Source organism: Orussus abietinus, unplaced genomic scaffold (assembly GCF_000612105.2).
Source record: "Orussus abietinus isolate OABI.00-Male unplaced genomic scaffold, Oabi_2.0 scaffold10, whole genome shotgun sequence".
Taxonomy (NCBI): Eukaryota; Metazoa; Arthropoda; class Insecta; order Hymenoptera; family Orussidae; genus Orussus; species Orussus abietinus.
Genome location: NW_019396009.1, coordinates 1923490 through 1947079, shown reverse-complemented (window position 1 = coordinate 1947079; position 23590 = coordinate 1923490). Strand labels below are relative to the sequence as shown.

The following is a 23590-nucleotide window of genomic DNA, read 5'->3' as shown; positions in this document are numbered from 1 at the left end:
GGTACGGGTTGGAATTCGCCCCTACAAGAGGTACACCCTGGGGGAACGTAGCAGGAATTTTGGACCTTTTACGAAATTTGGCAAGACGTGGTCTGGTGGGTCATGACCGATCCAAGGATCCCCTGGGGATCCGAAGAACGGTGATGGATGTAAGGATACCGGAGACGCCTCCAGGTGCAATTCGGGCCCTGTTCCATCAGCTCGGCTCGCTAGTTGCGACACGTATTAATTAATGAATCCGATTGAATTAGGTCCGAGATGGAATCACCTCCGGTCTACTCAGGCGAGAGAGGTCGAGACGATCGGAACAGGATACAAGGGGACGAGGAACAAAAGAGCCGTCGCAGCACCGAAGGACTCCGGAGAAAAGAGCTGCTCGTTCTATTTGCTGGTAACGAGAGACGGGACGGAGCTAGGCAAGATCGATTAGAATAATGAAGATCTGGAGCCTGGATCCGGAGGTGTTGACGTCCTGAGACGGGTCTGAGAAAGCATCCTCGACCGACGGAGGCGACATGGGTGAAAACTGGATCCACCTTGCGAAATATAAATAGCCAGACCCTTTGTGGAGGCGCCTAGTCTTTGGAAGGATGCCGATCACCTAGTGGAGCCGGGCTCCACCTCAAAGTGGATGCGACAAAGAGTGCAGCGTTTCGGCATTACCGAGTCAGCTTGACCAGGGATGATCCAGCTAGATCCGTCCAGCATTTTCACCCCAGGAGTCAGAGGTGAATCGTCGCGATTGGTGATGCAGGAACCGGAGGACAAACGATGGACGACGTCGAGACCGGAACCTCCACCAGGACGAAGACCAAACGCGCCTTACGAGCGTCGCAGTGGTCCTGGACGAAGACGAGCAGATTATTTCACGACGTCTGGTCGGAACGACTTCCTTTGAAGATTAACGGCCCGACGAAAAGGTACCTCGTCGATTTGGTCCGTTCTTTTGCGAAGCGCTGTACCCGGTGAAATCCAGTATCGACCGTTCCAGTGGAAAATGTAGTTATCCAGCCCGATGCCGCGCGTACCGGCGGAGCGAACACAGAAATAAAGGACCTCCCGGAACGGCGAGGGGGAAAAAGGGAAAGAAAAGTGACGAAACCGGGGACCATTGTCTAGAAGTCTGCACGCATTCGCCGCTCCCTCGCTCCGACTCGCTCTTCATCCCGAGAGGCAGACCGAACCAAGACGAGCGCACCGCACAAAGCGTTCCGCAAATCTTCTCCGCGAATTCGGCCTCTCCCTGGAAAAAAAGGAGACCAGAGTCGTAATCCTTATTCCGCTTGGATGCTGCCTTGATTTTATAGTACCGCACGCGGCCGATCCGCGCGGAATACCTGGGCTTCCGGGGCGTGAGAAGAAGGGCACCTGGATGGATGGATGGCCAGTTCCTGGGAGCTGGCGCCTGACACCCTAGAACCCCAGGAAAACCAGGAAGGTTATCCTTCCGCCAGGATCCCACTTCCTTAATTCCGCAGTTCCCTATCAGGAGGTCTAACGAATAGAGCGGGGATGCAAAAAGGACCAGCGATGGATAGGGCTGATCCATCGATATCGTCCCTCCGTCACCACAGGGGACGTTGTCGCCCTATCGGGGTGGGTGTTCTCGCGGTCCTTCCGTTTTTCCTCGCTGCGGGGTCCGCGTAATAACGATATCACGTGCCTGAAAGCTGTTAGGAAGGATTTGAGCCGATGAATATAATTAAGATTGGATTACAGGCTTAGTACCGGCCCGCTTTGTTCAGCAGTCACGAAACTTTCATTGGTCGGCGTTACACCGCCTGGTCTATCCAGGATTAGGTGTGGTACATAACTCGCACCAGGATACCGGATAACTCCGGGCGCAAAACCCGTTAAGAAAGGGAATCAGTTATCACCGGGATACGTGCTCCGGTTTTGCAGGTGGGGACCTTAAATTCCATTCCGGGGGACCGCGCGGTTTGCAGCTCTGCTACTAAAGTAGTTAAAAATTCCATGCAAACGCGATTGCGTCCCACGCAGGCGGTTAACAAAACACCCGCGGACCGGAATTACATCGGCCTCGGTTTCCGCAGCGAAAACGTCTACGAACAGTTACCTTGATAAGTGTCCTAACGCGGTTAGGATAATGGAACTTGGGTCCGACGATACGCCGCTGACGACAGTAAGACGCGTCGACGTCGTTTCTCTCCGTCGAATCGAATGGCGGTCGATTTCGGGACCGGAAGTGCCTCGACCCTGTTGCGAGTCCCCCGACGATGAAGCGATTTTGTCACGTCCGCACGTGGGGAATTATTTGGAGATAACGAAAGGCACTAGATCGGGACGCGTTGGCTTCGGAGGGGGAATTCAATTACGGGGAACCCGCTCGCCGGAAGAACTTTTCATTACATTCCTATAAGGTGGCATTAGTTACGTTTCATTACGCCCCAGACATTCTAGTTCTCCGGCTACGTACCAGATTTTGCTACCGAAAGGCACTTCGGAGTTTACGGTTTCCAATTGGGATGTACTCGTGCATGAACTTAATCCGCGCTTCTGATTAAATTACTGATCGTAGTATCGCTTAACCAATCCCCTGACGAACTTTGTGACATTCAAGCTCTGCCGTTGCGACGCTGCAGCGTCGAATGGAGAGACGATCGGAGAATGCTTGTCGTCGGTCCAGCGTTTTCTGGATGGAGAACGTTGATGCACTTTGATTGTGTCTTTCGTGGACGGTGAAACGTCGGGCAGGTATTATGCTTTCAGGTGATCTCTTCGATTTCGATGACAATCAGGGCTTGGATTTATGGAGTGGTATTTTAAGTGGTTTTTGAAAGCACCGCCGGTGATTTTGTGCGGCGGTCTCTGGCCTGCATCGCAATCGTTCTTATCGGGTTTGACGCTCATCGCGACCTCCATTGCCGGATTCAATCTGGACCTTGGGATGTGCGCGCCTCGCTGAGTGCAACCAGGCCTCACAATCAAACCCGACAGATCAATTAGTGCCGGTGGCGGCGCAGCCTGCGTTAGAACAAACTTCAAGCGGCGGGGCTCTCGTTTTCTCACTTATGAAGGGACCAATTATTTCCCCCGGCCGGTTAACTGCAACCCTCAATTAGCAACGCAACGCCAAACCGCTATTGGCACTCTCGTCGCGCTCGCGGATGCAAATTGCTACATTCACCCATTATCCCTGGCGGGCTTTGCGCGTCCAATGTTCGGCGAACAATTTTGTTGCCCCTGGAAGATGGAAGGCTAAACTTCATTTCGCGATATTCGCACCTGACAAAAGAAGGGGGAAGGATTGCTCGAAGGAAAACACCCCCACATTCTCAGAAATCAGCGTTTTGGGATCCTTCAAAGAGACCATCGGTTGATGGTGCTGAGTACAAAGGTTCAAGTCCTCTGTTGCTGGAAACCACATTTCTTCATCATCCACCACGGCTTCTACAGGTTCAACGGTCGAAGAATAATTTCGTTTCTCCCTGGAAAGGGGAGGTTTGCGATATTTTCACCTGGAAAGAGCAGATGATAGGGTCGCTTGAAGAAAAACGACCCCGATCACCGGAACTCCGCGTTTTGGGATCCGGCAAGGGAACCATCAACCAAGTCGGACCCGAGTGGGTCCGAAGTCACTTCTATCGCTCTAAACCGCGAAACAGCCAAAACGGCGGGTCCGAACATCCTCTGGCACTTCTTCCTCGATTTCTCGCCCTTCGCCGCGGTCCCCGAAGGGGCGGGAAGAAAAATGAACTCCGCTCAATCTTATATGCCTGGAGCGTGCTACAAGGGGTGGTCGCGCGCGTAAGCGAAGCGGACATGCGCTCAGCAGGGATTTCAAAAGCATTCATTTTAATGGATGATATAACCGAGATATTGGTTACCACTGGGACGCTACGTGTTTCGAATGGGAATGCGACGCACGCAGAATAGAACGCGTGGTGTCAAGTGCGGTGATGTTCGGCATGGTATACGGCCGGCCATTAGCAGGGAATTTTGGCGTTTTCTCTCGTTTTCTCTCGACTTTAAAAACAGCCATTGATAGACAACCCGGAATAAACGATCGACCGCATCGGCAACCTTTGTAGTAAATTAATTTCCACGATTAACCGCGGCGACAGAGACAGGTGGACGCGCTGAAGAGATGCAAGAAGAGGCTCACCTACGAAAAGTGGCGCAAGAAGTAATTGAATGATCGTCCCTCCGTTTCCCCGGGTGATTATTTAATGGCCGTCGAGTGAACCCTTCTCTCGACCTCGGAATAACCAACGAGGGCGATATCGATCCAAATTTCCGACGGTTCTTTAATACTTTGCTCGAGCGTGACCAAACAGTCGGGCCCCGAGTTTTCAGTAGTTACTAGAGCCACGGACCGTGGGGTAAAGAAGTTCGTTAAATCGAATAAACGAGCCACCGTGGCTTGCCCGACGACACTTTGCTTCCTTTGAACGGCTGGCTTTACGGTTTCGAGTTTCAGCCGAGTAATCATTATGATCGGAAACGCCGATGAAGCGAAATGCCCGTGAAATTACTTGTTTCCCTCGGCACCGCTCGAGTGAGACCCGATTATTCCCCGCTTCCGGACAAATAATTTAGACAAGATTTCTTATCAAGGTCCCGGGATTTTTCTTCTCCATTTTTTCTCCCTCGTCGTGCACGGAGAATGCTCCCGCTGTACAGAAGTCGCTTATAGGAGGGGCACGACTTCGTGAATTATTCAAACTTCGGAATTATTGTCACGTTTCGTTCTCTCCTTATTTCTTTTGAAGTTGGAGGATTCTTGAACTCGCAATTGAAACTCGATAACAATCCGTCTTTGCTTTCTATTGGGATAATTCGACCTGTTTACCCGGCGAAGTGTCGGCCGGTTGAATCACTTTCCTTCCGCTCGTTATTACGCCTATTAGAATTTAGTTTATCCCGAGGTTGCTTTAAATATCGACGACCCGGAAGGGAAGGTTTTTTCCGCAAGGTGCACGTGCCGAACTGACGCTACAAGTACTGGGATCGGGTAATGAACAAGTTCCACCGATTGAACTCCAAACTCTGGAATATTGCATTAAGCTGAACATCAGCGTAACTTTAACGCAGTTTCGTCCTCAGACCGATACAGCATTTCTCTAATGATGAGTAATTTCCTCGATGCATAAAATATCGCGAAATTGGCGCACTCGTCCCGTCACTCGAGAATAATTGCGCCAATTTTTCCGGAAACGCGTAGGTTTTAATGCGAGTACCATTAATCATGTACAACTCGTTCAACTCCCACGTGGTAGCGATCGAACAGGAAATGAGCCCTCGGTCTATCGGTTGACAGCGAATTGCGGGGATTAATTCAATGTCCCCAAACTGGGAAACCTTCCCAACCCCTTTGCTGGACGATCTCCATTTTAGATGCCACTCAAGTCTGCGGATAGCTTCCCCATGCATTGCAGAGCAACGCGGAACTACTGTCGCTAATTTTCCGCAGTTCGTATAACTAATGTATGAGTTACATTTGAGCTCCTTGTTGCCGAAAGCTGCTTGTACTCGAAGAGGTTACACGTCGAAGTCAGATTTCATCAGCAGGCGACCCCTCAGAGAAGCGGAGGAACAGGAAGTTCAATTCGGTAACTAACAACTAAATACATCATACCCGTCAGTCGGATGGGACAAGTCTGCCAAAATCGGGTGAAAATTCGATAAACACGCTATATACAATTCCCGAGGAGCCGATTATCGATTATATTAATTTATTAGCAAGAAATAACGGCCCCTCCGCGAGTTCACGCGTTAAGGATCAGCGAAATTCAGGATAACGCGTGTGGAAAAGGAATTTACTATCCAGCAGGACGTGTCTCCCCGTGGCGTGAAAAATGTGAGAGGCACGACGTGCTCGGAATAATTAACCAGCAGATTTTGCCGGGCTCCAAATTCATGCAATCGTTTCTCAAGAAAATCTCGGGGTTGGGCTCCGTTTAGGTCCAGGGTCAGTGATTGCGCAGACGTGCGCAAAATTCCTCCTTATCTCGCGGATAAATTCTGAAAATTATTCGAAAGCTCGGATGTCCTCGAGATTTTATCCTCTAGTGGTTTCAATTTTTCATACCCATCGATCTCTGTAATTTCGGGAATGCCTTTGTCATGTCATGCACTTCAGGGGCTGAATAGACCACCGCGAATGCACCCGTCCGATGCACCGGTTCTACTTGCAACGTTCCAACCAAGTTTCGGGAGGACACTTCGGCATTTGTTCCAAACGAAAACCCATTGGCCGGGGCCCTAATTAAATCGGATAAGAACTATCGATCCCGAGCAATGCCTATTCCATTCTCGCGTGAAAGAAGGGAAAAGAGCGCGTAATTAGCGGAGCCCGTAGGACTCTCTTCCGCCTCTCGTCCAAGTTGGAGGTCCCCTGTATGAAGCACTTTTTCCCATCTCCCCCGGCTAGTGAAATATTTGACGGAAAAGATTGTAAAGGACCTCCGCGAGTCATTTTATTTATACCGTTCGCGCGCACGGCGTAAAATAACGTCAGCGCTTTCGCGCCGGTTGCAAATTTCATTCTGATTCAGTGGACTCTGCGAAAACACATTTCGCTGGCCTACGGGATTAAACGAGTGGCCGAAAAACGCGCCGAATAGGAAGACGAGGTGGCGAGCCCCTAAACGAGTCAATTATAAATCTCCATTTTACCGCAAAATGAGACTTATTTTGCAAACTCGCGATCTCGGGTCGCTACGAGGGATCGACATTTCGAGACAATGTCCGCGGTCTTTCGCGGACCTTGTTCCGCAGACACAAAGTGCCTCTCAATGCTCGTACATCTTACGCAGTACTTAAGGCAGCGAAACGGGAATGCTCTGGCTTTAATTAAAGTTATTAAGGTCCAAGCTTGTACCGTAATAAACAGGGCCGGAGTGCCTTTACAAGCCGGGAAGTGAAGTAACGCCGGCAAAGAGCATTATTAGACCGAAACTCGCCCATGGCTGCAGGCACCTTTAATTCCCCGATTCCGCCGAAAGTTAATACGGATTTGATAACAAGCCACGGAGTCTTGAGTCCTCTCCTGGAAATTTTCGAATAAGCTAATCTCGAAAAGCATTTTCGAGCGGTGAGGGACCGCCTCTTCAAAGTCCAATTGAAAAATCTTCTATTCGAGGCGCTTTAATTGCGCCCTCCCGAATGGGCGGAAAGAAATTTCGCGAAAGAGGTCGGAGGTCCCTTTTCCCCATTCGCCACGATTTTAACGATAATCCAAGGAAACCGTTTCCAACCTGCGAGTTGGAGGGAACACTTTATCCTGGCGGAGCCCGAGACTTGGGATCGAAAAACCAGCAAGTGCCTCTACGTAAAGTTTTCAATAAGCCCGCAAGATTCCAGAATTGGAGGTTAAAATCGGAATTAAAGCCCGCGCGGATTTTTAGGATGATCCAAAGTCTCTAAGTAGACAGATGGAATAATTTTCCCCGGGAAGACATCGACGCCGCGCGTTGGGATTAAAATATCACGCTTCTAAAGATTCCAAAATATCCCGGCTTTCCAGCCAAATGTGCTTTTTCCTGACGTAATTGCCCGGGATCGCGGCACCATGGAGGAAAGAAACCCTCCGGGCCATTTCGGAGAATAACGAGCACAATAAAGATAATCTATCGCGCCGGCGAATTCTAAACCGTGGCCCGAACGGTAATACACCTGTGACTTCCGGTTTACTGGACCCTCGCCAAGTCCCGAATACGACGAGGGGTTAATTTTTAATTCGCCCGTGACGGCTGCTTAACCGGAAAATCTATGGCCATTCCCCGGTCCATCGTTTACCGTGATTACATTAAAAGCTCTTTATAAGCTTCCGGTGGTGGCTGGTCGCGGGAATTGACTTCCGCCGCCACACATCAAGCAGAAGGGCGAAGATGAGATATATCGGGGTCTCGATGGGTGGGAAGGAAATTTCCTTCCCAAGAGAAAGACACTTTTCCGGGTACCTTGGACGATGAGGTTGACCACAGCCTCCGGTTTGTTGCGACTGTTGACCAGGCACTGGTACTCGCCACTGTCCTCCGACTTGACAGGATGAAAGACCAGGGCAAAATTACTCGGCGACAACGACACCCGATTACTGTGTGCCCAGACGGTGGTGCTGCTGCTGCTGTATTCCAATATTCGGACCCCGTTCGCCCTCCATTCCAGCATCGACACCAAGGAGTGTTCCGTGACACCTGGGCAAGCCAGGGAAATGTTCTTCCCGGCTTTGGCCACGACTGTCTGCAGCGGGGGGTTGGTCACGTCTGAAATAATAGAAACGTCGGCGTTTAGACAAGAAAAATCTGCACCCATGGAGGCGGCGAGATGCGAGAAATTCCCCATTAAAATGGCACGCCTCAAATTCCCTGATAAAAGTACCAGTCGATACGTCGAGCCGACCAAGGTGCATCGATCCACCTTGCGGATTAATTCCTGGGATTAATTAATGCACGCTTCACGAGGACCCAAACAGGCAAGGCGATACGCTTCGGCAGAGGATATGCCCATCCAATTCCATATAAGCATCGCGGTGAAGTCAGTCGACAAATAGTCGAAATGGAGGATTTAGGAGTAATCACGCGCGCACCAACATATCAACCTGTCGGTTGACTCTACTGACAATTACCTGCTCGTGCACCGGAGGTGTCATCATACGTGAACCCGGGTTGCCTGTATTAATCCAGGTGCATGGCGCACGCGGATATCCCTTCTCGGCTTAACCAGGGATCGATATCCTGCCCTACTGGAAACGTCGCGGAAAAAAAAAAAAATAGTAGTCGCAGGAAAGAATGGTAATTCTTCGAGCGTGGAACTATGCGGTCCCGGCAACTATTTCGGGGACCTCGCATAAATCCAGGAAACGCATCCTGGAAGTTGCTCGCCCCGATTATCGGGTGCACTCGGGAACTGCGATTTGTCAAAGCCATCGGCTGAGACAGTACTTTCGGGAGGCTTCGAAGTAACCGTAACGCAAATCGAATCCGTCAGAAGAGAGTTCGCCGGAAGTGCCGTCCACAGGGTAAAACTCCGACGCAGCATCTTCTGGACCGCCGAAACCGATCTCCGGAATTGGTGTCTCCGGCAGGCGGGACGCGTTCACATTTCGATAAAGTCGAAATGACGCAATACCTTATCATTAGTTTTCAATATCCTTCTGGTCAGAACTTACGATTCCGGGGCTGTTCCGGAGATAAGAGCCGGACGGGACGACGAACGGGTATATATGTGCAGGCTGCACATATGTACGCGGGATATGAGGGAGGGGAGTACATAAACCCGGGAACGAGAAAGACCGATAGACGTGTATCCCCTTCCCGAAGATCGCATCCCCCGAAGTGGACGAAAGGAACTTGCGGTTCGCTTACTTTCATCCCCCACCTCGACAACCCCCGCCTAACTTAACGTATTGTCAAAACTTGACCGACCGTTGACATCTCGCGCCGTCAGGAGATAGAGGGAATCGTGGGACACTGACCTTTCCCAATCGCTAATCGAACTCATGGGGATAACAGCTGATAAGACAGCGAGAGCTCGCCGTTACTGAAAATGTATTTCCTTTCCTTTGTTTTTTCGATTTTCTTTAAACCCACGAAAACTGATTTTTTAAATCGCCGGTCGAACGCGAAGCGATAAGGGTTGATAAGACAGCGAGAGTTCGTGATTGCTGAAAACTTATTTTTTTTTTTATTTTTCATGAAACAAAGGGGAGTGAAATTATTCGTCGCAAATCAAACGCGGGAAGATAAAGGCTGGTCAGTCAACAAGGTCGGGTTATAGCTGAAAATGTATTTTTTCCGATTTCTCTTGAAATCCGAGCCAGACTCGAAATTAGAGGGGTGGCCTCGCTCTGGACAAATGAACTTTCAGGGTTTCGGGGTTACTTTAATGAAGTCATAGTCATTTTAACACGGGGGGATGCAACCGGCCTCCAGCTGTTAGGGAAGCACAATTAAACGGGAGGCTAAGCCACGTTTGCAGTCCTCGGGTAATGGACTCGGGATGTTGAAGAATCCCCTTCCACTGATTTTTACAACCCCTTGGAAGGGTATTCTTTTTGAAGTTATTGTTCATCTTGAAGAATTTAATTACGGGCTTGAACAAAAAATAGAAGGGGACAGAGTGGAAAGTGACAGCAACGTTTCGGAGCACCGCGCGACACGTGGAATTAAATCCGATAGGTCGGACGTGAGATCGGATGACTAGGAATTAATTCGATGATTACTAACAAGAACGGGGGGCATTAACGTTCCAGGGGTTCCTCCATTAACGTTAAACTACGCCCGCAGAAATTAGGACTAGCTCGCCTCCCTTTGGGGGATGGAAAATGCATGAGGATGAAATAACGACCGAAAGGTTTAATTAAGCCAAATAGAGGAACGAACTCTAACTGCTAACTAAAACCCCCGCTTGTAATTGGATATAAGTTACGTATGAATTTAAAGCTCGCCGTAAAGATCTAATAATGTCCACCGGTGTACGGGTCTTACTTTCCGGCGAATGGGAATGCAACGAGCACGACTCCAGCATCGATCGGCCATGTTTAATTTCCTTTCAATTAATTTCTTCTCTGTGCTCTCCAAGCACATAGAAGATCTAATCAGACATTAGACGTTAGTAAGATGTTTCTTACAAATGTCCAGAAATTTACCAAAATTATTTGATCGATGGACGGAAAGTTGTATCGGCTGACCGAGGATGACAAACTTTCGCCTTGGAGTTTCGCTCCTGAAAATTTTGGCGTCTTCCCAGATAAGAGGTGCTGGGTTCTTGGATGGGGTACCTTAAGAAAGAAAAGTGTCCTTTGTAATAGGACCAATCCGAGGCCAAAGTAGGGTGTCCTTACCGAGGGATCTTAATATTTCCCTTAATAGGCCCCTTCAGGGCGCACGAAATGTCGGGGCATTTTTACATTAAAACTTTTACAGTCCCGCGGCATTATTTAGAGGAAATTACTCCCTTCGCCGAATGAAGATCCTCCAGGAAGGATCTCGAAGGAGAGGGAACAGTCGACGTGCATTCTCACTGCCAATCAACTCCTCGACCGTTCAATTCCGGCTTTCGGCAAGCAACTTTTCCTTTCTCCCAGCAGAAGCGTGTTCCATTTTCTTTACACCTCCCTTTCCCGTAAAAAGGAGATCGTTGCCGAGCGCAGGGAGTGAAAGGTTGACAAGTTGACGGGCACTAGGGTCCGGACATTTCCCGTTTGCAGACTGGAAGAAGGACCCTCGGAGAAATGCGAATTCCACTAACTGAGAATAAAACGGCTACGGTGATCACACCAGCAGCGTCGCCGAAATGAATTCCACGCGGCAAAACTTCCTGCGAAATTTCCCGCGAAACGGTAGATCGAATGAAAAATCCCCTTAAATAAAACTTGTTCCTCCCTCAAATCCGCATAACTTTTTCTAATACCATTTTCCTCTACGTCGCATCCTTGGCGCAAAAAACGAGATCGATTCCGATCTTACAGAGGTGACGTTTTGAAAACAAGGTCGAGAGTCGACGGATTTCCCCAGGCGGAGAATAACGCGGAATAAGCGGAGCAGAATTCCCCTCCCTGGGTGAGTCAGGTTGGACGTTTTCCGTAAAACCGGCGATACAGCTTCCGGTATTTATCGGTAGCGGGGAATCTGCATTTCCGGGTCTCGAGGGAACGCCGTAGGGAGGGAGACGCGGCCGCAAATTAATTTGCACAAATCTTCCTCGGCGTGAATTTTTCGTCGAGTAATTTCCGTAGAAGGGAGCCCGCTTGTCCGAAGGCAAGCCGTTACCGGGGTAATTACCTGCGTACCTTGGGGTCCATCTCGCCTTTTTGTCTCATAACCAAGTAACTATCTTAATTGCTTATGCTCCCTGTAGTTCCCGTAACAGGACGAGGGCGGCAGCTACCCGCGCTTACCATAATACCGTACGTTCACCTTCCTGCTCTCGTTATCCCTTTTTCCTGGAGGACGAGGCCGAATGAGTTCATCCGGTCGACTTTTCCTCGTCCTTTTGGGTTCCCCCCTCCCCCCAGGTTTTTTCCTCCAGCGCGAAATAACGCCCTCTACGCAGCTAATGATCGCGATCGGGTAGCTACTCCTCCGAAGGATTCCCTTACGCCAATTTTCACTCTACTAACGGTTCCGCTGCCGTTCCGTCGTTATTCCGCTTAGGCTGCTTCGCTAGCTTCTTAATTGCTCCTCGAAACTTTTCCTGGAAGGGCTCTCCGAGGTGTCATCTCCTCTTCCAGGGCACCCATTGACTTTTCTTCGTCTACCGCGAGTTTTCCAGAATTTCGAAATCCGCTCTTCGGTATCCTCTTCGAGGCGACGTGCTTCCAGATCTCGGCGGTCGATTGAAAATTCTCTAATTACCCTGGAGAGGTGAAGAAATTCTTTCCGTTGACGCTACGGTGTCGTTTCTAGCGACATCCTCAAGCCGGGCTTTTCGGGGGAATGTCGGTAATCGGGAGTGCAACGCGATCTCCAAGGCATAATTCCCAACAAGTTGGCGTGCAAGGGATATTTTGTCCGGGAGCAAATTTCCCGACGCCTCCATTATCTGTCAAGCGCTGTCACCCCCTATTCCAAACTTGTATCGCGTCTGCTGGTCCCGATGCGCGAGAGCCCCATCAAGATACGCCCGTTCATATTTCATGCGCCGTGCTGACACAGGTAATCACCGAGTGGGCTAAATTCATTTCTCCGGGCAAAAGATCCGCAGACAATGCCGCTGGAAATGGCAAGCGGGGGCACTTTAAATGTCCACCTTCCTAGGAACACGCCGTTCCAGCCGGAGTCATCGATCAAGGCGATTCCGATCGCCAACCTTCATGACCCGCGATTACACGTGGAAGTGCCATTAGGGCTCGGTTTACATTGGGACCCGATGAACATTAGCGATCGCCTAGGTGAAATATCATATTTCCACAGGGACTCCCATTCTTGGGTTCGAGTCGTCACGAACCACTCTTCGGGGTCTCTTCGCCAGTGATGGGCAAAATCGGTCTTGGTCTTGCTATCATTTTGCACGGTTAGTTAAGATCAATTAAGCTACTCGAGGATGCAAGATTAATACCGAGACCTAGAGACCAAGACCGATTTTGCTCGTCACCATTCCGTCAGGGTCTGCTCGCTTTGTAGAGGGTGGACCGAATATCAAATATAGTCTTCCTTTTTTTTGGTTTCACTCGATTAAACCAGACGATGGAGGCTTAACGAGGTACTGCAAAGCCAAGGCTCTGTGCGTTCACTAGCAACGAAGCTGGTGGTACCACCCGACTCGCGATGGATCCGCTCAGAGATCAAAGCGCGAAGTTGCGCTCAGGAAACCGCGGCTCAACTCGGGCCCAGCTCGGTTGCCGATTGCGCCTTACTTAGGAGCCAGATCTGGGCATTCCTCTGCAATAAGGATTAGCCAAAGTGGCGGGTTTACGCACCAGGACTCGGCCAGGCGTCCCGGAATGGAAGCCGAGATCCACTTTACGGTGCAGCTTCCAGACCTCGCGCGTAATGGCTCTCCCGGAAATTTCTCAGATATCGGGATAAGGGAGGTTATGAATGAAACTCTCGTCGTGAAATAAAATTACCGGCCCGCGGAACTTGGCAGTGTTTGGGTCCTTGATTGCGATTGTTTCCCCCGCGGGATTGGAACTCTTCGAGGTCGGTGGAGGGACTTCGAGAGGTACTATAAATTGTCGAGTCTCCGCGATGAATAAGCCGATTCGAGATGTCAAGTGAGAACTTTCGATGTAATTGGGGGCTATATTTGTTCGGCTGCACTTGAACACCGTATACGTTCACCGGGCTCAAGATGCGGCTGCACGTGACTCGGGCTGATTAAATAATTGCATATTCCATTTCCGGCGGGCTTGCTTCGCGGACACTTAGGAAATTGAAGCAAATCCACGCCCTTTGTCGAAGCTGGTACCTTAAGTGCGCTCGCAATTGCGGCTCTTCGGACGCTGCGATTCGGACGGAGTGCGCTGCGGTTTGTTTAAACTGCGGAGGTTCAAGCGATGGATGTTCACTTTGAAGTGCCCAAGAAAGGGGCGGTTTAGAGGGGAGGGAATCGTCGGCGAGTTCTTTGATTTTTCGGGAAATTTACTTCTCGAGGAACACTCGAAAGAGGTCTATCGGACGCCTCGATTACGCGAGATGTCGGGGCACGTGCTTTCCGAAAAATTATTTCCGGCCTAAATTCGACCCGGGTACATTTCGTCGTTTACATCGTCGCAGAGATGGACGATTCCATTCGGGGGAGATAAAAATTCACTCGCACGGACAGGCGCAATTTGATGCTCCGTACACCAAGTTAAACATTGCCACTTGTGTCGTGTAGGTGCAACCGGGGTTTGCACTTCGACCCACCCCGGAATTCGGGGCGGAACAGATACTTAGGCATCCCCCTGCTAGGGAAATTTGCGAAAAGCGATTCCATGGTTTTTCATTTCGCCCTCTAGCAAACACTTTAAAAGATGCCTGCCGGACCGACGCCGAATCATCGGACGCGGCGGACTCCGATAACTCGCGGAAATCAGACCCGAACATCCCGGTAAAGAATTTTAAACATAATTTCCCGCAAAAGGAGGACTCTCTTTCCATTTCCATCAGTGGTCCGCAAATACCCTCGGCTCGAGTCCACCGATAAAATTCTCATAAAAATGCATAATCACGGAATATTCCGAACTTATCCAAACGCCTTATCGCGTTCTCTTGAACAATTTCAAAATACCCGGTATCGGGCTCTTCCATCACTATATACGCTCGTGAAAAGACGTGAAATCGGAAATCAAAGTAAGGAGGGTTCTGGGTCGATCCCTCAATTTTTTCTGGAAATTATCAGAGACAGGTGATGTCGACTCTAGGCGGCAGGTTCTGCATCCCTGTCGGATGAAACGCGTCGTTGAGGGGACGTCATCGGTTCTTGGTCAGGTTCCACGTTTCCATCTCCAAGTCCAAGGCGAATCATTAATTTCTGTAAACTATTCTCCTTTTTTCCGGGTGCCGGGGCGGCTACGATGGAGGCGCCGCCGTCGAGGGACGTCGGAGTGCTCGGACCAGCCTCGGCGATAAGCAACGACCGATCGCCACAAAGGCCATAGTAACTCCGGGGGAATTGAAAAAGTGCTCTTGGGGTTGATTGATCGACGAGGGCCCCTCGTCGCCTCTATTGATAAACATGATTGACGTTACCCCGGCCTAACAAACATCCTCGGACCGCGGCAAATTGTCCATCGGGAGCCGGATGTCGTTTTCCCAGGATACGGATATACCGGCGAAGTAACTAGACCCTGAAGAGCATCGAGGCCGGATTCGAGGAACGTGGGGTGGAATTTCGAGGGCGGATCCATTTGTTTTTTCTACGTCGGTTGATCCATTAGCGGCGGTTTCGATTGTCGGCCATCTTCCGGGCCCCCCTCGCGAGAGAGTAAATCTCTGTGTATCGGTGCGCCGCCCCATTTTCCAGGATACCGATATCCCCCATCGGACGTGTTTGCCAGCGGAGATCGATAGGTTTTCGGGGCTCTTGGCCCTGGTGTGCCTCGCGTCTTGATGAGGCGCGCATTCGGCGGCTCTTCCGGATCCTCCGAAGCGCGGAAGCCGCACGTCACGTCCCAAGAGCCGGAGGCGCTGCCACTGACCTGGGTCAATCGCGGCCCGGCGAAGAAACGAGAGATCCCTGCGAAATGGAGCCATGGACCTTCCCTTCCATCTCCTTCTCGCCGGGAACCGGAGGTTCGAGAAGAACGCATAAAAATCATGCAAAAATCCCTCCGCGGAGGAAACGCAAACGGCTCCCGAGTTCGCTCCTTCGCGAGGCGCACTTCCAATGGATTTTACACTTCCTTTCAGGGCGTCGGGGGGTGTTTAATTCATTGGGGCATTTAATCCATTCGGAATCGTGTGCAAGGGGCACAGTCGAGTACGCCGAGGGGAGAGGAAAAGCCGGGTCGTGATTGGTCCCACGGCTGGGGCTGGAATTATCTAACGACTTCGAATTCCGAACCTAGTTTGTTGAGACAACGCGGCTGAAGTTGAGGAGTTGGCCCGGCCCGGAGTGGAGGAAATCTAATTTCAATCTAGGCGAGAGGAGCGGAGGTGACGAGAAGGAGTCGCGCGACACTGAATGGATATAAGTTCGTATGTAAATACTGGGATTCGAACTACCTACCGGCACTGGTACAGTGGATCGAGCGAGAAACGTCGGTCGGACGTGAAAGGGGTTCGGAAGAGTTCCGAGCCTGTTTGGCTCGTGGTACGTGTGGTTTAGGCGACTCCGTTACACACCTATTGGGGCTTAACTTAAGGAAAGAGCTTATCAACTTCTTCCCTTTCGACACTTCCGGCTCACGGGTGTTATGGCGAATTAATGCGGACTCGGAGTTACTTCCACCACTGCCGAAGAAGTTACCGCCGGGCGAAGTTGACCGCGACTTTATCCGCGCCTGATTCCTTCGACGCCGATAATGATTTTTCTTCCGAGATGGTCTCTTATCTTCGCGTCGCTGTAACCAAGATGTAACGACTTTTGCAGTTTCGGAGTGATTATTTTCATCCCCCTCCGATTACATCTTATATAGTTAACGATATTCTGAAGAAACAAGATGGTGTTTCTTCGCGGGCACGTGGTTGCTGGTCCCTTTATGGTTCTCGATCATGGGAAAGTGGAACGCAGCATCGCGTCGAGGAATTTGTGGAGAATAAATTCCTAGGGTTTATAGGACGGGCTCGCGACGAGCCGTTGTGGATTATGTCAGGAAAACGCAGTTCCAGGCCTGGAGGAATTTCTCGGGTGAATTTTCCTGATTTTACGGGGCACCGGATGCCGCGCAAAATTTACTCACCGGCAGGACAAACAAAATCTCGTCGATCGGTTTCGGATGACGTTCCCTTTGCAAAATGGATGACATTGCTGTAATTTCTACGGGATCCGCGCACCATTGTCCAACATTTAATTAAGCGGCTCAAGGTCCGGGACAATGGGGGTGCGTTTAAGACGATTCACGTGACGGTAGTTACGATGTGCATTATTCCTGTGTTCATTCAATTCGGCATGGGCCACCGGGGGAGAAAACTTCTGCCCAGACACGACCGGCTTTCATCTGCGAAGCCTGAGAGTCATCGATGCCCTCTAATGAAATGCATCTCCGATAAACCGAAGCATTTCCACGATTTCGGCCAATTCACAGACCGACGGAATTAAATTTCAACGAATTTATACCAGAAAAACGTTCGGCTAAAATCTTGGACGAATGCCACCGAAGAGAGTAAAATGAACAATTGTTCATGTCTGGGCCGAAAAAGGAACCAAGCACTCGATTAAATTTCCATACACGTTACGACCTCGTCGGCACATGCTCGTCAGCAATTACACGGCATCACGATGCAGATGTTATCACGCAACTAATCAGCAAGAAGTTAGAGCAAAGAGGCGGGGATCCCGGAAGGGTGTACCAAAATTCAGCCGACAACAATTTGACATTAAGTCCAGACACGCCATTGTCCTGGAAACAGGAGCGAGCGTTTCGCGTGGTGTTTATATCCCGGCATACATCGTCACATCAAACACCGAGTGGCGTTCGTGCAGGCCATCGCTCTTAAAATGGCCTGAAATTAATATCCACGGTCCACGGCGGATCCCAAATCACCCCGATTTCCATCTCAAACTGATTTCAGACATTAATTGCAATCGCCGCCGAGCGTGGAAACAGACGAATTCCACGTTGGCCAATTGAAATGCCTTTGAAATTTTGAGAAAGCCGATATATCTCGAAATCGGAAATGTCCTTGGCATGCGACTTGCAAGCGCGATTGTACAGACGTATTCGAAGTTTCATCGGTAATAAAGGTTCCGAGTGCGCTATCAAATGCGACACTTTGCGTCGTAGGTCAAGCACAGATTTCGCATGCACTTTGAGCTTACGAGGCACTCAAATTGCCTCGATACTCGGCCTTGAATATCCTCTTCAACGTTCCGTGGCTCTTATTAAATGTCTTCAGGCCCGACTTTTGACCAGTGAAAGTCACGATGTGTACCCCGCCTTACAAATGATTATTCAAATTATTTACATGCATGAGCAACGAGTATCTATGCCGAGGTCTGGCATCGGATCTTCACGGATCTTGGTATGCCAGAAGCATTCCAAATTGATACTTTGCCCGGGATACCTACGACATCCTTGGTATCAACCTAAGAACTTAGTCTCTGGGATCGACGAGTGATCGCAGGGGGTCGATAACGGCACCCCTAATAAAAATGGAGCTCGCGATTGTCGCGCAAGAATTGTATTTGCTCGCCAAGTCCCTCGGGACTCGAGAAGACGATGTCAGAATCCTGAGGGTGCCCCGCGGGCTGACGTCGGATCAGATATTATGTTAATCGTTTCCATCCATTCGAGGGGAAAACTGTCTTCCCGGAGATTCTCTCGTCTATGGCTCCGATAATCACCTGCAACAAGGAAAGTGAACCACTTTGTTTTTGATAGCGGTCCCTAATCGGCGCCGATAAATAAGATGGCGGTCCCCCGTTTCCGCGACCCCAGGAATAATTGAATCCCCGGGAGATAAATCATACCTCTGGCGAAAAATCTTTGCCGGCCGTTTTGCCCTGCGAATCCCTAATGGAAACGCGCCATTTGCCGGTGCTGAGGGCAAAAATCATTTTTCCACACGTTTTTTAGTGAAAGCTTTTTCCTGTCCTATTTTTTTTCCGCGGGGCTTCGAACGATCCACATTCGCGTTCTCAATCTGCCGCGACGTCCTTTTACCCCGGTCCCAATAAGCGAAGTCTGCAAAACGACTCGATAGCTCTACATTCCAGCCGGGATCGGGCTGTTAGCGAGTATTGATGCAATTTTGAGGAAAAACCAAACGCGGCTGGGACATCGTAAAAAAATTCGCAGGTGCCGGTGCCGCGATGTTCGCGCCATCGGTCCCTTTAAAATTTAACCAGAAATATATTCCCGCGTGTTCCGTACCCGTTTTTTTCTTTTTCCTTTTTCCGCCACGCACACGGATTCGGCCTCGAAGTACGTACGCAGCCGCGGCGGCAGATGTTGCTAAAATATTAGATTTTCCGAACGGCTCTGGCCGCAAGTCGGCCCCGAAAATGACCCGGCGGACCCGTAGAATGGCGAAGTTGAATAAAACGAATAATTGTGAAATATGAGAAAGAGGCATCACAGCCGAGGAAAAAGGAGCAAAATATTTCCGATACTTCCTATCGGGGTTTAACTGCGCATTGATCAAATACTATTGGCCAGGGAAATTGGACCGTGTATTGCAAAGGCGAGCTTTTTCACGGACTCTATCGCGGCCGGCGAAACTGACGAGGACAACGCATCGATAGTCGCATTCCTGTCCTCCAGGACAGAAACAGCGACTGTCTTTGCTCACAACCAGCTGTAGATTGAGAGGCAACGTTTACTCGCCGGCCCTCCCGCTGCAGCCTGTTAGCATTGGAATTTATCGTTAGCCACCCTTCATTTGCATACCGGCAAACGAGGAATCCTGACGCCTTTCGATGCGCAGGTATTACACTATTACGTCCCTCTTCAGATTTTATTGAACACTGATTTACAGGGGATCTAAAGATTCCTCTGCGCCGCGCGCGTCAATGGTACCCCGGTCCGCCATTTTGGAGAACGGTGGTCGAGGAACTAGCGAAGCGCATCGGCTCTCGAGTACGTATAACCAGAGGTAATATGGAAACTCTCGAATTTCATCTCGAGTTATCTACTTTGTGCAAAAAGGCAAATATTAATTCTATGAAAATTCCGATGCTGGGGAATTTCAGGAACCTTGAATGGGCGCGCGGAAAAATCCTCCAGGCCCATGTTGGCGGCGCTGGAGGATTTTTCTCTCCGGTGTATCCAGGATCGAAAATCGAAAATCTCGGATTTCAAATCTGCGATCGGGAGAGGCGTGGGCAACGGGAGCTGCCGTGTTCCAGGGGCGGATCGAACGAGCTCTGCACCCTCCGGTGGGTTAGGTTTCGCGCCAGGGGAGGGAATCGCTGGAACGGCGGGAATGGCGGCAATCGGCGGAACTAGTTTTACAACGCGGCCGGATATAATTCCCGTGCTCTGGCAGGAAGTCACGGTCCCGGCGCTCCTCGACCTCCTTTCCATTGACGCTCACTTCCGGCAGCGAGGAGGTCTCGATCACTAAACGCGTCTGCACGTCCCTAGGACGCGGCGCCCCGGCGCCCTGGACGCCCCAGGCCAGGGACCCTTTCCGAGCTTCCTGGAGGGTCGCGGGACCCATTCCGGAGACCTCTGGGTGCCCCACCCTATTCTCCCCAAGAAATATTAATACCACCCAGATGAGGGACACCCTGGAGGACCCTTTCCCTGGAGAAGAGTCCCATCCGATGATCCCTGAATAAGGGAAAAAATAAAATCCCCTTTGACAACGGAGCGGGCCAGCAAAACTCATCAGCGGAAGACCCGATATCGCTGGGATCGGTCCAGCACCAAGAGAGGCTCTCAAAATTCAGATTCGCCCAGAATCCTGGCAATTCCTCGCCAGTGTCGTTTCCTGGCCTCCTGTTCGCGGATTTGGGTCGCTTAATTTCAGCGCTTTTGAGCAACGCCGAGTCGGCCAGCTACAAAGCGACATCAGCAAGTTGCGCACCGACATCGGCCAGTTCTATGGACGCGGAACCGCGTTAACGAGTTGCGCGAGTTCCTTTGGGGACCGGCGACTTGTTTCCTGGAACACAGAGGCCCTCTCGTCAGCCGGGTAGTTTCGCATTTTCCTACTATTCTTCCGGCAAGCGCCATTAGAAATTCCCGCCGACAGAGACACATCCGCCCGAGAGGATCGCGTCATCTCCTAAGACGACGCAGCATCCTTGGGGATGAGTGCCGTCGGTAGATGCGAGATGAGTTGGGAGCCTCGGTGGATGAAATATATTATACATCAGCTGTTCGCGTTCCGAGACCAACGGGTTATCAGGCGAAATGATATTGCCAGGCCGGGCGCCTTCGGGGACCAGGGCGAAGGCCGCGATGGGTCCCCTGAAGACGTCGCCCTAAAAGAGGAGCTTTTAGGAGTTGAAAAGTGCGAAACCCACCGCCTCCTTCCACCATACCTCTTGTAACCGAAATTCCCTAAAAAACAAAATGAAAAAAAGTGACGACCAGGATGTAGGAAACCTTTCTATCCCTCGTTTAACGAGTTCCCATTCCCGGATCAGACGTTACTCCTTGATGAACCGTGGACCGGTACCGGGTTTCTGCAACCTGCTCGGTTCCCTCTTCCTTCTGCCTCGTCTCTTTCTTTTTACCGAAGAGTGGAGCCTGCTGGGGCTTAATTCACGGGGTTTAATGTCCCGCCACGTCCCTTCCCACTCTCTTCGATCAAAAGCGAGAGCCGGTGGAGATCGAATTTAAATGGTCTCGCTCAGCTCGCCTCTGCGCTACAACCTGGACTCCAGGATGACACTTCCCTTTTATAAATTCATCGGTGGTAATGGATCGGTCGGGAAGTCTACTCAGGCGCATAATCGGCAGGCGCGTGTTGCATTAAGGTAATTTGAAGCGGGCTACTCTAAAGAAGAGGTGAGCTCCGACGCGATTAGGTGACGACCAGAGAAGAGATGCTGATCGCGTGCACTTTGAAGAGGGAGGTCCGCTTCCCGGAGAGCTTCCTTTCGAGGTCGCAGGTCAAGTCGGCTTATGTCTGACGGTACTACAGGATGGACGATGTCAATAGTTTTCATGCCGCCGATAAGGAACCGGCATGGTAAATTGAATATATCAGAAGGATACTCCCGACCTGATCGTGCTCTCTGAAGGGGATCGATGCACCCCAGGATGTCCGGGCCGTGCAGATCTCTCTGGACATCGTGGAACTCCGTTTGGCATCGACTTGTCAAAAGACATTGCCGGTGATCAATTGAACGTCTACGGTTACGTCCTCCTTGCGTTAGACTCCCTTATCGACTTACGTTCTCCCCCTTTCCGGGAATGTTGGTGCTCTTCGGCGTATTTAATTCGGAATTTCTGATCGGTTTTAATTTTCATGGACGAAGGGGGAGGCAATGGTGGGGTTGAAGGGGCTTTCAGGCTTCTAGGATCCAAAATGGCGCAACTGGAGAACATTTAACGGAGGTGCGGCTGATTGCGGCCGTAAGTGTGCACCTCGTCCGGGTTATCGTCGACGCTTCTTCGTTGATTTGCATGTCTGGTTGTGTGTGCTCAAGAAGTACCTGCCTGGAATTTGGTACGTGCCATTGTACCACGAATTCTGCTAAACTCACGCAGTTGGGTATTGGAATTCAATAGGGATGTTTGCGCGCTCGGCGTCAACTAGCTCAAGCATTTCACCTGATGCACCGAATTCCGAAAGCCATCCTAATTGCAAGCTCGAGTTTCTCCGTATTATTACTCCGGCCTGGAATTCCGGGTTGTTCTTGCGACTTGCCGGGAATTTTGTTTAGGCCGAAGCGAAGCGGGATAATGGACGGACCTTCGGCGAAATCGGGTTCTACTAGCCCCGCAGTTTATTTCCAGAAACGGCCGCAATCGATGGACCCGCGGACGGAAATGCGGAAAATATTTGGAAATTTACGGAAAATACGATTTTCCGAAACACGCTCGTTGGGAATGCACCGGACGCTCCGTGCGTAGGAAAATTCTTCCTCTCTCCTCGTGTTTATTAAAATACCGAAATTTAATATTCCGGCGAAAGTTCGCATTATAATTTCCCCGTAAAATGGAATCCCCGCGATTTCGGATTCCTCGTGGCTACGGCGGAATTCCAAAGTGCCAACTTTTTCAACCTGGTCGTTGCTAGAGATGATTGTCCCCTTGGCGTCGCTGGGCTATGAGGAGGACCATGAAAAAGACCATGAAGAATTTCAAGAGGACCATTCCTGCGGTGGCTGCATTTTTCCAACTTCGATGAATATATTAGCAGTCCCGTTGGATTTTTCACTGTACGAAACCGCATACTACTAAACACGTTTGATGATGCTTTCCCTTAGTTAACGTTTATATTAAATTGTTCCCCCGCCGCCAGAGAATAAGGGATTACGGAAAGTTTTCTTCCATTATTTGGCCACTGGCTTACGAACAATTACCAATTTAATTGAGGGGAAGGTAATTGAATTAAAAGTTGCCCGTCCGTGTTCCGACGGTTCGCGGAATAATGGGAAACACAATATTTCAGCTGCATTCTCGAGTATTGTGCCGACTAATACTTCTTACCAGGAAGTGCAATTGTTTTCGCCGCTATTTATGCATCCGCGTACCTCCGTAAAACTTCAAAAACGTCTCGGCAGTGTCTCCTAAATAATGCTCGAGAGTATCAACCGAAAGATAAGAAATGGTTAAGGAAATGTCGCATTAACCTTATTAAGGTCTCGAGGTACTAATGAAGCGTCACATCGCAGAGGCGGTCCAGAAACTGCTGCTTAACATCTCCGGTTTAAAAAAAAAAGAGTTGGATTAAAAAGGATAAACGCGGCTTAACCTGGATCCAGAAAACGAGTACGAAAACAAAGCTCCTGCTCGCTTCCCCGATTTCTCCCAGAAATATTCCGCGTTGCAACGCACGGTGCTTCTTGTATCCATTAACATCTGAGTGCACTGAAATTCCAAGCAGAAGAAAAAAAAAAATGAACAATTTCAAAATTA

The 23590-nt window shown here is 50.2% G+C and overlaps 1 protein-coding gene across 1 annotated transcript in view; it reads right to left on the bottom strand.

Annotated features, from left to right (window-relative positions):
* The window catches only part of LOC105699788 (tyrosine-protein phosphatase 99A), a 156316-nt gene extending 143346 nt beyond the window's left edge, over positions 1 to 12970 (bottom strand). Inside the window, exons 1-2 of the mRNA XM_023434387.1 lie at positions 12913 to 12970; positions 7926 to 8228 (exon numbers count right to left, since the gene is read on the bottom strand). Coding sequence (XP_023290155.1) covers positions 7926 to 8228; positions 12913 to 12970 — 361 coding nt within the window. The remainder of the gene's footprint in view (positions 1 to 7925; positions 8229 to 12912) is intronic.
* Positions 12971 to 23590: the final 10620 nt, after the last annotated feature.